Raw genomic sequence first — 16,822 nt, 5'->3', positions numbered from 1 at the left:
ATAAAATGAGTGAAAATATCAGTGTGGCTGACAAAACATGAGAGACCCCTAACTCTGGGAAATGAACAAGGGGTAGTGGAAGGGGAGGTGGGCGGCGGGTTGGGGTGACTGGTTGATGGGCACTGAAAGGGGCACTTGGCAGTATGAGCACTGGGTGTTATGTTGGCAAATTCAACTCCAATAAAAAACGAAGATTAAAATGATTTTTTTCTACAGTTTTAAGGTCAGCATTTCACACAATGGAGAGCTATACCTCAGTATTGTTATTGGGCTTTTTTATCTTTGAAAATAAAATTTCCCATTTTTGATTTTTACTATTTTAGCTGAAAATTTTAGGTCACTTTACCATCATGAAACTTTAGAGGCCTTTAGCCATTATTTTTTATTTTTTAAGATTTATTTATTTGAGAGAGAGAGAGAGTGCTCATGGTGTGAATGGTCGGGAGGGCCAACGAGGGAGGGAGACACGCAGATTGCTCACCAAGCATGGAACCAGATCATGAGCTTGATCCAAGGTTAGGGAGATCATGACCTGAACCAAAATAAAAAACTGGCCTAGCCTCTTAATTGACTGATCCACCCGGTCGTCCTAAACATTAGTTTTATATTTGTGGTTTAAATTCTGTGAATAGTTTTCTAGTTCTACAAAGAGATTCTAGTTTTAAGGAAGTCTTTTCACCATATATAATAGTGTTCCTGACATTAGAGTTAAACATTGTTCTTCTTCGTAAACTACTTTTTCCTTTATTTGATGTAGAGATGCAGTTTGTGTCAAAAAATTGGCAGAAAATGTTCCATTCCCCTTTTTTCTCTCTTTTTTTTTGTCAGGAAGTTCTCACTTTGTCCTTAAAATAAATTCTATCTGTGGAGTCTTATTTTATTTTTTAAAAATATTTTATTTGTTTATTCATGAGAGACACAGGCAGAGGGAGGAGAAACAGGCTCCCTGCAAGGAGCCCAATGTGCTACTCGATGCCAGGAATCCGGGATCAGGCCTTGAGCCAAAGGCGGGCACTCAACCACTGAGCCACCCAGGGATCCTGATCTGTGGGCTTTTGAAAACAACCAGTAACCTAGCTTTGTTATTCCCTCCAGAAACACTTTTAAAGAGAGTGGAAATAGTAGTGTATAAATTGAATTTGAATATCAGGGTTCTGAAGCTGTATTTTTAAAGATAAAATTTAAGAAAATATTTGGTTGACTTAGGTTTTGTTATATTCTAGAGTGCATATTAGAATGTTACATTGATTTTTTTCCTTTTTTTTTTGCCATATTGATTTTGATACCTAAAGTCTTTTGCTTTCTTTTTAAGGATATAAATCGTACTTAGAACTGTACAAATACCAAAACAAACTTAGTAAAAATCTGCATTGGTTTTATAGCAGGTTTATTAATAATTATGTTACCCTCTTTTGTGAGAAAGACTACAGTAATGAAAACCATGTTTCACCTTGTATATACATTGAATGAGATCTCCAGATGCTGATGTTAAGAGTGTATCAACAGGAAAAGTTGAAAATGTGAGCTGTGTGGAAAAATACTAGAACACTGTAGAACTCAAAAAACATGACCAAGTATAGGGGAAAAAGATTTTGACTATGAACTGACTTTAGGTCATTTAATAATGGAAAGAAACTTCAAGATTGCATTTTTGAAGACTATTTTTAGGGTTTTGATAATTGCAGAAAATGCTTTGAAATTGGCACATCTTGGTCAGTGTTTGAAAACTCAGGTTACTTTTGTTTTTCTAACAATTTATTATAATTTTCAGACAGAAAAGTTGAGAAAATTATACTATGAATAGGTATCACTACCTGGATTCTACTATTGACATTTTGCTGTATTTGCTTTATTCCATAACTGCCTATGTATTCATTTTTCTTTCTGTTATTCCATCTTATTCTTTTGTATATTTCAATGTAAGTTGTACACAGTCTAGTACCTTCAGTCTGGAACACTTCATGCATATTTATTAACTCGAGTTCAGTATGGTTCGTATTTTGAGATAAAATTACATGTGTGAAATGCACAGATCTTAAGTGTACCATTTGGTAAGTTTTGGGAAATGCATACACTTGTGTAACTAAGACTCTTAAGATAATATTGTCCTTGCTCTAGAAAGTTCTCTCATGCCCTATCCAAGTCAAGTCCTACTCTTACTCCCACCCTTCAAGGTGATTACTCTTAGGATATTTTTTTACTATAGATTAATTTAACTTGTTCTAGAATGTCATATAGATGACATATAGATGGATTCATTAAGAATGCACTCTTTTTGGGTAAAAGCTTCTTTCACTTAGCATACTTTTTTGAGATTCATCTGTGTTAACAGTATTCATTTTCATTAGATATACTTTGACTTATTTATCCATTCACCTGTTGATGGAGATTTGGACTCTGACCAGTTTGGAGCTATTAAGTAATAAAACTACTATGACAAAGCTTGTACAAGTGTTTTGTGAACACATACTTTTTTGGTTTGTAAATATCTAGGAATGGAATTACTACTGGGTCATAGGGTAAAAATAATGTTTAGTTTTTTCTGAAACTGCCAGACAGTTTTCCAAAGTGTTTGCACTATTTTATACTCCCACCAAAATGTGTGAGTGTTCTGGCCATCTACACCAACATCTGGTATTGTCAGTTTTTTAAATTTTAACTGTTCTGGTGGATATATAATGGTGTTTCATTATGCTTATTTTAATGTGTACCTGACTCCCATCCAAGTACCAATGTAACCCAACCCTGCTTAGCATCCAGTATCGCAGGTGACTGGACATGTTCAGGGTGGTATTGCTGTGGATTAATGTCTACTTATCTAATGACTTATGATGTTGAGACCTTTTTATATGCTCATTAACCATATATATCTTCCTTTGTGTATGTGTTTAAGCCCTTTGCCCATTTTAAAATTTTAATATTTGTCATATAATTGAAAGAGATCTTTATATATCGTGGATACCAGTCTTTTGTCAGATATATTTTATGAATATTTTCTTCTAGTTTTGGCTAGCCTATTCATTTTTAAAATGATATAGTTAGTGTAGAAATTCTTCATTTTACTTTATCAGTAGTTTTATTGCTTACTGTGTCTTACCTAAGAAACCTTTGTCTACCCTAGTGTCAGATTTCTAATGTGTATTTATTACTTATAAGTTGGTGAATCCAATAAAAAATAATTACTTCAGTCTTAAAACTTTTATCCAGGGACAACTGGGTGTCTCAGTGATTGGGCACCTGCCTTCGACTTGGGTCGTGATCAGGGATCGAGTCCTGCACCAGGCTCCCTGCGAGGAGCCTGCTTCTCCTTCTGCCTATGTCTCTGCCTCTCTCTCTCTCTCTCTCTCTCTCTCTCTCTCTCTCTCTCTCTGTGTGTGTGTGTGTCTCATGAATAAATAAATCTTTTTAAAAAAACCTTTTATTCAGTATTCAGAATCTCTTATTTATGAACTTAGGGTGGTTTAAAATCTAAATATCTCAACAAAAATTATAAAGACAGTTTTATTTTTTTTAACAACCCAGGATGTTTTCTAGTTTTATTGAGTGTTCTCTTTAGAGGATGGGAAGGAATGGTAGAAGTGTATTCTCAGGCAAGGGAGAAGAGGATATACATTTCTATGGAAAAGACCACTAGTTCTATCATGCCTTTCTCTTCACACCCCCCTCTTCTCTTTACTGGCCGTTGCTCACCTTCTCCTTCCACTGTTCTCTCTGACCCAAGGGATCACATCTTCCAGGTCTCCTGATCCAACATGTGAGCAAGGATGGCCATCTAGAATTGCCAATATAGCTGAAATTCAATCTAAATTTTAAAGCCCATTAGAGATTCTGGGTGGTATATGAATTTGCATTATCTCTGAGAGAACTATCAGATTACAAGTAAAGAAGTGATATGTATTAATAGACCTATTTTCACAGATGTTCAATTTAGCCATTTTCTCTCTTAGAGCAGAAACAGTGATTATACGTAAAATACTTGAGCCCAAAATCTGACTGTTCTGCAGGCTTATGTCAACATTTGATTGAGGAGAAATATATCGGAATATTGAGGGGATCTCCAGTAGCATTATGGATGTGTAATTTTGGATATTAAAGGTTTTAGTTTTCATCTCATTTATTTTTGTTTTTATTTTTTAAAGATTTTACTCATTTATTTGACACAGAGCACAAGAAGGCAGCTTGGCAGGCAGAGGGAAATTGAGAAGCAGGCTCCCCACTGAGCAGAGAGCCCGACATGAGATGATTCCAGGACCCCGGGATCATGATCTGAACTAAAAGCAGGCACTTAACTGACTGAGCCACCCAGTACCCCAGTTTTTGTCTCATTTTAAAAAGAGCTTTTAGAGATTTTTATTTCATTAGAGAAAGATACAGAGAAGCAAAAATGAGAACGAAAACAACGCCAAGAATCTGTCCCACTCCAGAACCAGAATGGATGTTGTAGGTGGGACTGAGTGTACTTTGGGATCATTATTATAAATAATCAATAAACCTGAAGAGTTTTGCAAGAACTGGAAAGCCCAATAAGTAGTACAGAATTAGAGAATTCTGCTCTCCACAAATCTACCTAAGGAAGTTAATCAGAAGTCCAGTGTCTACCAGGTTTACCCCATTCTAATTAGAAGACCTCTAGGATCTCTAAAACAGAACGATGATCTTCACAGGGCTGTGGAATAAAGAATAATAGTTCACCTAGTTATCAGCTGGAATATTGTTCTTGCTTTACTTATCACAAAAGTGAGTGTGTCCCAGGGTCTACTTTTATTTTTGGCCCTGAAGGCTAAAAATAACACAGAGCCACTAGCTCTAGAGTAGCCAGTTGTGTGTGTGGCTCTATATGTTGGTTTGGGTTATGGAGTTCAAGGTGGTGGTGATCGTGGATGTTTAGTTGTTTATAGAAAACTTAGCAGTTTTTTCCATTGGCTTTCCTTGAGCTCGTACCAAGGTTTTCTCCTCATCCATTTTTTTTAAACCCAGGAGTTAAGTTTGTTCATGTTCCATCCTCAATGCCCATATGACACTGTTTACAACCATTTGATCAGTGGAGAAAACTCTAAGGCCAAAGAGATTTTTAACTCCTTATACAATGAAAAGTTACTTTTGGGATCTGAGAGGCCCACATTTATTTCAGCCTAATATTTCCAAAATCCGAATTATGTTTGAACTTTGTGGTAACAGTATTGAGATGATTTGAAGGGTCCAGGGTGGTTTGCTGATGGAGATCAGTGACTTTACTCTTCTTTTTTATTGTTACAGAAGAAGCTACTATGGAGGAAACTGGGCCAGTTTTAGCTTTTCAGGAATACTATCCTGGCTAAAGGAATACCAGGTAAACTTATTTCATTTTTAATCTACTAGGTTGTATTTTGTATTCTGTAATAACCCTACATTGAAGAAAACTATAAGCTTCTGTAATATTAATGCCTATTTTTATTTAACAAAAATTATGCAGTCACCATTTTAGTTAATGTTCTTCCAATGCCTTCAAAATATAGAGATCACTTTTTAAATATACATAGATATGTGGGCTGAAAAGTACTATATATACTTGATTCCATTTTGTCATTACATTCCCAAATACAAGGCAAGATTTTTTTCTCCAAAATAGTCTTTCAGAAAAAAAAATTTCAGTCCTTATAAAATCTAATATATTACCTGTTGTTCTTTCAGTAGTATATTTAAAATTTTTTTTGAGAGAAAATACATTAATTTGAAATGATCTGAGTGATTGGTAGTTTTGCATATTCATAGAAGTCACCTGACACAATCAGATGACAAAGAAAAATTTAAGGTAAATTTAGTAATTTTTTTCCTAAGGTGGACCTCACTATTATACCTATTGGATATCACTGAAATTTTTTTTTTGTATTTTTTTTATCAGAGTTCGATTTGCCAACAAATGGTATAACACCCAGTGCTTGTCCCAACAAGTGCCCCCTTCAGTGCTCATCACTCAGTCACCCCAACCCCCAACTACCTCCCTTTCCACTGACCCTTGTTTCTTTTCCAGAGTTAGAAGTCTCTCATGTTCTATCACCCTCACTTATACATCCCACTAATTTTATCTCCTTTCCCATTTATTCACTTTCACTTTTTTTTTATATTCCCCAAATGAATGAGACCATATAATGTTTTTCTTTCTCCAATTGACTTTTACTTCACTCAGCATAGTACTTCCAGTTCTATCCACATCAATGCAAATGGTGGGTATTTGTCATTTCTAATGGCTGAGTCATATTCAATTGTATGTAAATACCACAGCCTCTTTATGCATTCATCTTTCCATGGACACCTAGGCTCCCTCCACAGTTTAGCTATTGTGGACATTGCTGCTGTAGCAGGTATCTCAGCTTTTCACTATATCTGTATCCTTGAGGTAAATCCCCAGCAGTGAAATTGCTGGGTCTTAGGACAGGTCTATTTTTAACTCTTTGAGGAACTTCCACACAGTTTTCCAGAGTGGCAGGACCAATTCACATTCCCACCAACAGTGCAAGAGGGTTCCCCTTTCTCCACACCCTCTCCAAAATTTGTTGTTTCCTGTCTTTTAAATTTTCCACATTCTCACTGGGGTGAGGTGGTATCTCATTGTGGTTTTGATGTGTATTTCCCTGATGGCCAGTAATGCGGAGCATTTTCTCATGTGCTTCTGGCCATGTCTATGTCTTCTGCTGTGAAGTTTATGTTCATGTCTTCTGCCCATTTCATGATTGGATTGTTTGTTTCTTTGCTGCTGAGTTTAATAAGTTCTTTATAGATCTTGGATACTACCCCTTAATCTGATATTTCATTTGCAAATATCTTCTCTCATTCTGTAGGTTGTCTTTTAGTTTTGTTGACTCTTTTGATGTGCAGAAGCTTTGTATCTTGATGAAGTCCAAATAGTTCATTTTTGCTTTTGATTCCCTTGCCTTCATAGGTGTATCTTGCAGGAAGTTGCTGTGGCCAGGTTCAAAAAGGGTTTTGCCTGTGTTCTCCTCTAGGATTTTGATGGAATCATGTCTCACATTTGGATCCTTCATCCATTTTAAGTTTATCTTTATGTAGAATGGTCTAGGCTCATTGTTCTGCACGTGACTAATTTTCTCAGCACCATTTATCGAAGAGACTATCCTTTTTCCAGGAGGATAGTCTTTCCTGCTTTGTCGAATATTAGTTGCCCATAGACTTGAGGCCCATTTCTGGATTCTCTATTATTCTGTTCCATTGATCTATGTGTCTCTTTTTTTTGCCAGTACCATACTGTCCTGATGGTCACAGCTTTGTAGTAGAACTTGAAATCAGGCATTGTGATGCCCCCGGCTCTGGTTTACGTTTTAAATATTTCTCTGGCTATTAGGGGTCTTTTCTGATTCCACACATATTTTAAGATGATTTGTTCCAATTCCCTGAAGAAAGTCCATGGGATTTTGATAGGGATTGCATTAAATGTGTAAATTGCTCTGGGTAGTATTGAAATTTTCACAATATTAATCCTTCCAATCCATGAGCATGGAATATTTTTCCATCTCTTTGTGTCTTCCTCAATTTTTTTCAGAAGTCTTCCGTAGTTTTTAGAGTATAGATCCTTTACCTCTTTGGTTAGGTTTATTCCTAGGTATCTTATGCTTTTGGGTGCAATTGTAAATGGGATTGACTCCTTCATTTCTCTTTCTTAAGTTTCATTCTTAGTGTATAGAAATGCCACTGATTTCTGGGCATTGCTTTTGTATCCTGCCACACTGCCAAATTGCTGTATGAGTTCTAGCAATCTTGGGGTGGAGGCTTTTGGGTTTTCTATGTAGAGTATCATGTCATCTGCAAAGAGGAAGAGTTTGAGTTCTTCTTTGCCAATTTGAATGCCTTTTATTTCTTTCTGTTGCCTGATGGCTGAGGCTAGGACTTCTAGTACTATGTTGAATAGCAGTGGTGAGAGTGGACATCCCTGTTGTGTTCCTGATCTTAGGGGGAAGCCTCCCAGTGTTTCCCCATGGAGAATGATATTTGCTGTGGGCTTTTCGTAGATGGCTTTTAAGATGTTGAGGAATGTTCCCTCTATCCCTACACTCTGAAGAGTTTTGATCAGGAATGGATGCTGCATTTTGTCAAATGCTTTCTCTGCATCTGTTGAGAGGATCATATGGTTCTTGTTTTTTCTCGTTGATATGATCTATCACATTGATTGTTTTACGAATGTTGAACCAGCCTTGTGTCCCGGGGATAAATCCCCCTTGGTCATGGTGAATAATTTTCTTAATGTACTATTCGATCCTATTGGCTAGTATCTTGTTGAGAATTTTTGCATCCATGTTCATCAGGGATATTGGTCTATAATTCTCCTTTTTGGTGGGGTCTTTGGTTTTGGAATTAAGGTGATGCTGGCCTCATAGAATGAGATTGGAAGTATTCCATCCCTTTCTATCTTTTGGAACAGCTTTAGTAGAATAGGTATGGTTTCTTCTTTAAACATTTGATAGAATTTCCCAGGGAAGCCACCTGGCCCTGGACTCTTGTGTCTTGGGAGGTTTTTGATGACTGCTTCAATTTCCTCCCTGGTGATTGGACTGTTCAGGTTTTCTATTTTTCCTGTTCCAGTTTTGGTAGTTTCTGGTTTTCCAGAAAATTTTCCATTTTTTCTAGATTGCCTAATTTATTGGCATATAGCAGCTCATAATATCTTTTTAAAATCTTTTGTATTTCATTGGTGTTGGTGGTGATCTTTCTTTTTTCATTCCTGATTTTATTAATTTGAGTCTTTGCTTTCTTCTTTTTAATAAGGCTGGCTAATGGTTTATCTATCTTATTAATTCTTTGAAAGAACCAACTCCTGGTTTTATTGATCTGTTCCACAGTTCTTCTGGTCTCTATTTCATTGTGTTCTGCTAGAATCTTTATTAATTGTCTTCTGCTTCGTATAGGTTTTTGCTGTTCTTTCTCCAGTTCCATTACATGCGAGGTTAGCTTAGGTTTTTGAGTTTTTTCCAGTTATTTGAGGGATGCTTGTATTGCAATGTATTTCCCTCTTAGGACTGCTTTTGCTGCATCCCAAAGATTTTGAACGGTTTTATCTTTATTCTCATTAGTTTCCATCAATCATTTTAATTCTTATCTCATTTCCTGGTTGACCCATTATCTTTTAGCAGGATGGTCTTTAATCTCCAGGTGTTTGAGTTTCTTCCAAATTTTGTCTTGTGGTTTAGTTCTAGTTTCAAAGCATTATAGTCTGAAAATATGCAGGGGAGAATCCCCATCTTTTGATATCAGTTGAGATCTGATATGTGACCCAGTATGTGGTCTCTTCTGGAGAAAAGTCCATGTGGACTTGAGAAGAATGTGTATTCAGTTGTGTTCGGATGCAGTGTTCTGTATATATCTGTGAAATCCATCTGTTCCACTGTATCATTTAAAGCCCTTTTGGCTTTTGTGGTGATGTACTTAGAAGATCTGTCATTTGCAGAAAATGCTGTGTTGAAGTCTCCCAGTATTAGTGTATTGTTATCTAAATATTTCTTAGCATTGGTTATTAATTGATTGATATACTTGGCAGCTCCCACGTTAGTGGCATGAATATTCATGATTCTTAGGTCTTCTTGTTGGATAGAACATTGAAGTATGATCTAGATAGTGTCCCTCTTCATCTCTCACTACACTCTTGGGGATAAATGTTAGTTTATCTGATATGAGGATTGCTACCCCTGCTTTCTTTTGAGAACCATTTGAATGGTAAATGGTTCTCCAACCTTTCATTTTCAGGCTGTAGGTGTCCTTCTGTCTAAAATGAGTGTCTTGTAGACAGCAAATAGATGGGTCCTGCTTTTTTATCCAGTCTGAAACCCTGCGTCTTTTGATGGGATCATTAAGCCCATTCATGTTCAGACATACTATTGTAAGATATGAATTTAGTGTCATCATGATACCTATTCAGTCCCTGTTTTTGTGGATTATTTCTTTGGGCTTCCTCTTTCTTTTATAGCGTCCCTCTTAATATTTCTTGCAGGGCTGGTTTGGTGGTCACATATTCTTTCACTTTCTGCGTATCTTGGAAGCTGTTTATCTCTCCATCTGTTCTGAATGAGAGCCTTGCTGGATAAAGTATTTTTGGCTGCAGGTTCTTCTCATTTAGGACCCTGAATATATCCTGCCAGCCCTTTCTGGCCTGCCAGGTCTCTCTGGAGAGGTCTGCTCTTAATCTAATATTTCTCCCCATATAAGTTAGGGATATCTTGTCTCTTGCTGCTTTAAGTTTTTCTCTTTATATTTGGAATTTGCAAGTTTCGAGGTGTTGAACTTTTTTTTTAAATGTCGAGGTGTTGAACTTTTTTTTGATTTTGGGGGTGTACCTCTGTCTCCTGGATCTGAATGACTGTTTCCTACATCGATTAGGGAAGTTCTGAGCTATGATTTATTCAAGTATGCTTTCTGGCCTTCTGTCCCTTTTGGCGCCCTCTGGATCCCCAATTAAACGTAGATTTTTGCTTCTGAGGCTGTATTTATTTTCCTTAACCTTTCCTCATGGTGTTTTAATTGTTTTTCTCTTTTTTCCTCAGCTTCCTTCCTTGCGATCAACTTGTCGTTTATGTCACTCACTTGTTCTTCTACCTCGTTAACCCTTGTCGTTAGGACCTCGTTGACCTCGTTTGGATTGCATCTCATTTAATTGATTTTTAGTTTCGTTTTGATTAGATCTGAATTCTGCAGTCATGACGTCTCTGGAATCCTTTGTGCTGTTTTCCAGAGCCACCAGTAGCTTTATAAATGTTTTTTTTTTTAATTTTATTTATTTATTTATTTATGACAGTCACAGAGAGAGAGAGGCAGAGACACAGACAGGGGGAGAAGCAGGCTCCATGCACCGTGAGCCCGACGTGGGATTCGATCCCGGGTCTCCAGGATCGCGACCTGGGCCAAAGGCAGGCGCTAAACCACTGCGCCACCCAGGGATCCCCACCAGTAGCTTTATAATAGTGCTTCTGAATTGGCTTTCTGATATTGAATTGTAATCCAAATTTTGTAACTCTGTGGCAGAGAGTATTGTTTTTGATTCTTTCTTTGGTGGTGAGTTCTTCCTAGTCATTTTGCTCAGTGCAAAGTCGCTGTATGAGTGTGCTGCATCAAGAATATCCAACAAGACCTAAGTAAATATCACCCTAGATGATTACTCTGGTTGTATATATTGTAACTCCTTCGACTTCCCCTGGGGCTTTCCCATGCTTCTGGGTCAAGAACTTGCTCTTCCCCTGCCCTTAGAGCTGGTCTTCTGGTGGAGGACCTGCTGTGCTGGTTCTCAGGTGTGTGCATCTGCTGGAGCTGCCCTGCCTCATGACGGGTGCTCTGCCCAGTGGGAGCTGGTTATCCTGTTGGCCCCTGTTCCCTGGGGCCCCCGTTCCAGGCACAGGGTGACACAAGGAGGAACAGACACACTGGCGGCAGCCAGCCCGTAGTAACTACTGCAGTCTCCCAGTGCATGCTGTCCTGGATGCTTCCGGGGTCGTGGTGGGTGCTCATCTGAACGGCTCAGGGGTGCCCAGTAGCAGGAGAGTCCTCTCTGTCCTGTGTCCTCCTCACCTCCACCTCCTCCAGGGGGAGTGCAGGATCTGGGGCTGTGTCTGCTTGTCGTCCAGGCATCTAGGCCCTGTACTGCTGGTCTCGTGCTCCTTTAGGCATGGCTTCCGAAGGCAGCATGGTGTAGACCTCTCTGCCCCGAGCCACTGCCTGAGCTTCTCCGGAGGCCCCGCCGTGCACGCGCTATCTAGCCCTTTACCAAGATCAGCCCACAGTCTGTGGTGCAATTTCCCCTGGGCGTGCTTCCTCTATTAGTGACTCCAGGAAACTGGAGGCTCCACTGCCCCTCCAGTGATCCTGCCCGGTTTCCCTGCTAAGCACCTTTCCCTACAGCAGGAATGCAGTGCAGATTTTTAAAGTTTCTGCTTCTCTGGGGCTGGGCTTTCCTGTCCCTGGAGGCTTTCGCAGCCTAGCTTTAGCCTGGCTCCTTGCAGTGGCCCCCTCCTACTTGATTCTTTTTAATTTTTTTCTGCTTTCCCACCTTGTTAGAAGCTAAAACCCTTCTCTCTGTAGCATTCTAGCTGTTTTCTCTTTAAATGTCAGGTCGAATTCGTAGGTTTTTAGGATGATTTAAAAGCCATGTAGGTTAGTTGGTGTGGCCAGGTTAGCTGGGGACCCTCCTCCTCAGCCATCTTGCCCCGCCCTGCCCCCCAAGAAGTTTTTTTTTTTTTTATAAATTAATTTTTATTGGTGTTCAATTTACCAACATACAGAATAACTCCCAGTGCTCATCCCGTCAAGTGTCCCCCTCCGTGCCTGTCACCCATTCACCCCCACCCCCCGCCCTCCTCCCCTTCCACCACCCCTAGTTCATTTCCCAGAGTTAGAAGTCTTTATGTTCTCTGTCCCTTTCTGATATCTCCCACACATTTCTTTTCCCTTCCCTTATATTCCCCTTCACTATTATTCATATTCCCCAAATGAGTGAGAACATACACTGTTTGTCCTTCTCCGATTGACTTACTTCACTCAGCATAATACCCTCCAGTTCCATCCACGTTGAAGCAAATGGTGGGTATTTGTCGTTTCTAATGGCTGAGTAATATTCCATTGTATACATAAACCACATCTTCTTTATCCATTCATCTTTCGATGGGCACCGAGGCTCCTTCCACAGTTTGGCTATTGTGGACATGGCTGGTAGAAACATCGGGGTGCAGGTGCCCCGGCGTTTCATTGCATCTGAATCTTCGGGGTAAATCCCTAACAGTGCAATTGCTGGGTCGTAGGGCAGGTCTATTTTTAATTCTTTGAGGAACCTCCACACAGTTTTCCAGAGTGGCTGCACCAGTTCACATTCCCACCAACAGTGTAAGAGGGTTCCCTTTTCTCCACATCCTCTCCAACATTTGTTGTTTCCTGCCTTATTAATTTTCCCCATTCTCACTGGTGTGAGGTGGTATCTCATTGTGGTTTTGATTTGTATTTCCCTGATGGCAAGTGATGCAGAGCATTTTCTCATGTGCATGTTGGCCATGTCTATGTCTTCCTCTGTGAGATTTCTCTTCATGTCTTTTGCCCATTTCATGATTGGATTGTTTGTTTCTTTGGTGTTGAGTTTAATAAGTTCTTTATAGATTTTGGAAACTAGCCCTTTATCTGATATGTTATTTGCAAATATCTTCTCCCATTCTGTAGGTTGTCTTTGAGTTTTGTTGACTGTATCCTTTGCTGTGCAAAAGCTTCTTATCTTGATGAAGTCCCAATAGTTCATTTTTGCTTTTGTTTCTTTTGTTTTCGTGGATGTATCTTGCAAGAAGTTACTGTGGCCAAGTTCAAAAAGGGTGTTGCCTGTGTTCTCCTGTAGGATTTTGATGGAGTCTTGTCTCACATTTAAATCTTTCATCCATTTTGAGTTTATCTTTGTGTATGGTGCAAGAGAGTGGTCTAGTTTCATTCTTCTGCATGTGGATGACCAATTTTCCCAGCACCATTTATTGAAGAGACTGTCTTTCTTCCAGTGGATCGTCTTTCCTCCTTTGTCGAATATTAGTTGACCATAAAGTTCAGGGTCCATTTCTGGATTCTCTATTCTGTTCCATTGGTCTATGTGTCTGTTTTTGTGCCAGTACCACACTGTCTTGAGGACCACAGCTTTGTAGTACAACCTGAAATCTGGCATTGTGATGCCCCCAGCTATGGTTTTCTTTTTTAAAATTCCCCTGGCTATTCGGGGTCTTTTCTGATTCCACACAAATCTTAAAATAATTTGTTCTAAGTCTCTGAAAAAAGTCCATGGTATTTTGATAGAGATTGCATTGAACGTGTAAATTGCCCTGGGTAGCATTGACATTTTCACAATATTAATTCTGCCAATCCATGAGCATGGAATATTTTTCCATCTCTTTATGTCATCCTCAATTTCTTTCAGAAGTGTTCTATAGTTTTTAGGGTATAGATCCTTTACCTCTTTGGTTAGGTTTATTCCTAGGTATCTTATGCTTTTGGGTGCAATTGTAAATGGGATTGACTCCTTAATTTCTCTTTCTTCAGTCTCATTGTTAGTGTATAGGAATGCCATTGATTTCTGGGCATTGATTTTGTATCCTGCCACGCTACCAAATTGCTGTATGAGTTCTAGCAATCTTGGGGTGGAGGCTTTTGGGTTTTCTATGTAGAGTATCATGTCATCGGCGAAGAGGGAGAGTTTGACTTCTTCTTTGCCAATTTGAATGCCTTTAATGTCTTTTTGTTGTCTGATTGCTGAGGCTAGGACTTCCAATACTATGTTGAATAGCAGTGGTGAGAGTGGACATCCCTGTCTGGTTCCTGATCTTAGGGGAAAGGCTCCCAGTGCTTCCCCATTGAGAATGATATTTGCTGTGGGCTTTTCGTAGATGGCTTTTAAGATATCGAGGAAAGTTCCCTCTATCCCTACACTCTGAAGAGTTTTGATCAGGAATGGATGCTGTATTTTGTCAAATGCTTTCTCTGCATCTAATGAGAGGATCATGTGGTTCTTGGTTTTTCTCTTGCTGATATGATGAATCACATTGATTGTTTTACGAGTGTTGAACCAGCCTTGCATCCCGGGGATAAATCCTACTTGGTCATGGTGAATAATTTTCTTAATGTGTTGTTGGATACTATTGGCTAGTATCTTGTTGAGAATTTTTGCATCCATGTTCATCAGGGATATTGGTCTGTAATTCTCCTTTTTGGTGGGGTCTTTGTCTGGTTTTGGAATTAAGGTGATGCTGGCCTCATAGAACGAGTTTGGAAGTACTCCATCTCTTTCTATCTTTCCAAACAGCTTTAGTAGAATAGGTATGATTTCTTCTTTAAACGTTTGATAGAATTCCCCTGGGAAGCCATCTGGCCCTGGACTCTTGTGTCTTGGGAGGTTTTTGATGACTGCTTCAATTTCCTCCCTGGTTATTGGCCTGTTCAGGTTTTCTATTTCTTCCTGCTCCAGTTTTGGTAGTTTGTGGCTTTCCAGGAATGGGTCCATTTCTTCTAGATTGCCTAATTTATTGGCGTAGAGCTGTTCATAATATGTTTTTAAAATCGTTTGTATTTCCTTGGTGTTGGTAGTGATCTCTCCTTTCTCATTCATGATTTTATTAATTTGAGTCTTCTCTCTCTTCTTTTTAATAAGGTTGGCTAATGGTTTATCTATCTTATTAATTCTTTCAAAGAACCAACTCCTGGTTCTATTGATCTGTTCCACAGTTCTTCTGGTCTCAATTTCGTTGAGTTCTGCTCGAATTTTAATTAACTCTCTTCTTCTGCTGGGCGTCGGGTCGATTTGCTGCTTCTTCTCTAGCTCCTTTATGTGTAAGGTTAGCTTTTGTATTTGAGTTCTTTCCAGTTTTTGAATGGATGCTTGTATTGCGATGTATTTCCCCCTCAGGACTGCTTTTGCTGCATCCCAAAGATTTTGAACAGTTGTATCTTCATTCTCATTAGTTTCCATGAATCTTTTTAATTCTTCCTTAATTTCCTGGTTGACCCTTTTATCTTTTAGCAGGATGGTCCTTAACCTCCACGTTTTTGAGGTCCTTCCAAACTTCTTCTTGTGATTGAGTTCTAATTTCAAGGCATTATGGTCTGAGAATATGCAGGGGACGATCCCAATCTTTTGGTATTGGTTCAGACCCGATTTGTGACCCAGTATGTGGTCTATTCTGGAAAAAGTTCCATGTGCACTTGAGAAGAATGTGTATTCAGTTGAGTTTGGATGTAAAGTTCTGTAGATATCTGTGAAATCTATCTGGTCCAGTGTATCATTTAAAGCTCTCGTTTCTTTGGAGATGTTGTGTTTAGAAGACCTATCGAGGGTAGAGAGAGCTAGATTGAAGTCACCAAGTATAAGTGTATTATTATCTAAGTATTTCTTCACTTTGTTTAATAATTCGTTTAAGTATTTGGCAGCTCCCCAAATACTTGGGGGAGGGGCCTGCTGCGATGATTTTCAGGTGTTAGCACTTGGGGGAGCTGCTCTGCCCCTGCCTGCTGCAGGGCTCAGCGGGGGTTGTTTACCCTGTGAGGTCTCAGGAGGAACAGTTGCAGTTGCTATGGCAACTCTAGAAGCCTGGATTCAGCCTCCGCAGGAACTATGGGGCTCGGGGCTCTGGGCTTTCCATCTGCAGGGCCTGGAGGCTCCGGGGCGGGCCGCTGATCTGCTCAGTTCGGGGTAGGAGCGTCCTTGCTGTCCTGGGCCCTCCCGGCCTCTGCCTGTCCCAGGGGGAGGCCGGATCCTGGGCTGTGTCCCGGCGCCCTGTGCTCCGGGGCCTGCGTTGTTGGATTTGCGCTCCCGCCCCGCAGCTCCCTCCCTGGAGCCGCTCCTGAGCCCCTCCGAACTGCTGGGGTGCGTGCTGCAGCCCTTAGGGAGCTCGGAGCACTCTCCTGCGCTCGCAGGTGTCTGTTAGTGTCCCAGGGAGCCCGAGGGCATCCCCGCCCTCCTGGGTCCTGCTCCAACTCCCTGCGAGCCCCTTTCCGCCCGTCCGGGAAGGTTGGTGCAGCTCCTGCTCCTCCGGGACGGGGCTTGGGCTTTCCTGTCCTGTGGACACTCGCCCCGGCCTCAGCCTGGCTCCTCCGGGGCCCCTCCCCCTCGGAGGCCTTTTGTTTCTTTATTTCTTTTTCCCTGTCTTCCTACCTTGATAGAAGCGTGAACTCCTCTCACTGTAGCGTTCCAGCTGGTCTCTCTTTAAATCTCAGGCCGAATTCGTAGATTTTCAGGATGGTTTGAAGGTTATCTAGGTAATTTGTTGGGGACAGGTGATTTGGGGACCCTACTCTTCCGCCATCTTGCCCCTCCTCCTCCCCCAAGAAGTTTTTT

The 16,822-nt window shown here is 40.1% G+C and overlaps 1 protein-coding gene across 4 annotated transcripts in view; it reads left to right on the top strand.

Moving 5' to 3' along the window:
* CHM (CHM Rab escort protein) overlaps positions 1–16,822 on the top strand; it is a 274,974-nt gene that overhangs the window by 48,776 nt on the left and 209,376 nt on the right. For all 4 annotated transcript variants that reach the window (XM_055337921.1, XM_055337920.1, XM_055337918.1 and 1 more), the window contains one exon: positions 5,257–5,329. In XM_055337921.1, the coding sequence (XP_055193896.1) occupies positions 5,257–5,329 (73 nt within the window). The remainder of the gene's footprint in view (positions 1–5,256; positions 5,330–16,822) is intronic.

Source organism: Nyctereutes procyonoides, unplaced genomic scaffold (genome assembly GCF_905146905.1).
Source record: "Nyctereutes procyonoides isolate TBG_1078 unplaced genomic scaffold, NYPRO_anot_genome, whole genome shotgun sequence".
Lineage (NCBI taxonomy): Eukaryota > Metazoa > Chordata > Mammalia > Carnivora > Canidae > Nyctereutes > Nyctereutes procyonoides.
The sequence above is the reverse complement of the archived record's forward strand: the minus strand, read 5'-3'. Positions and strand labels throughout refer to the sequence as shown.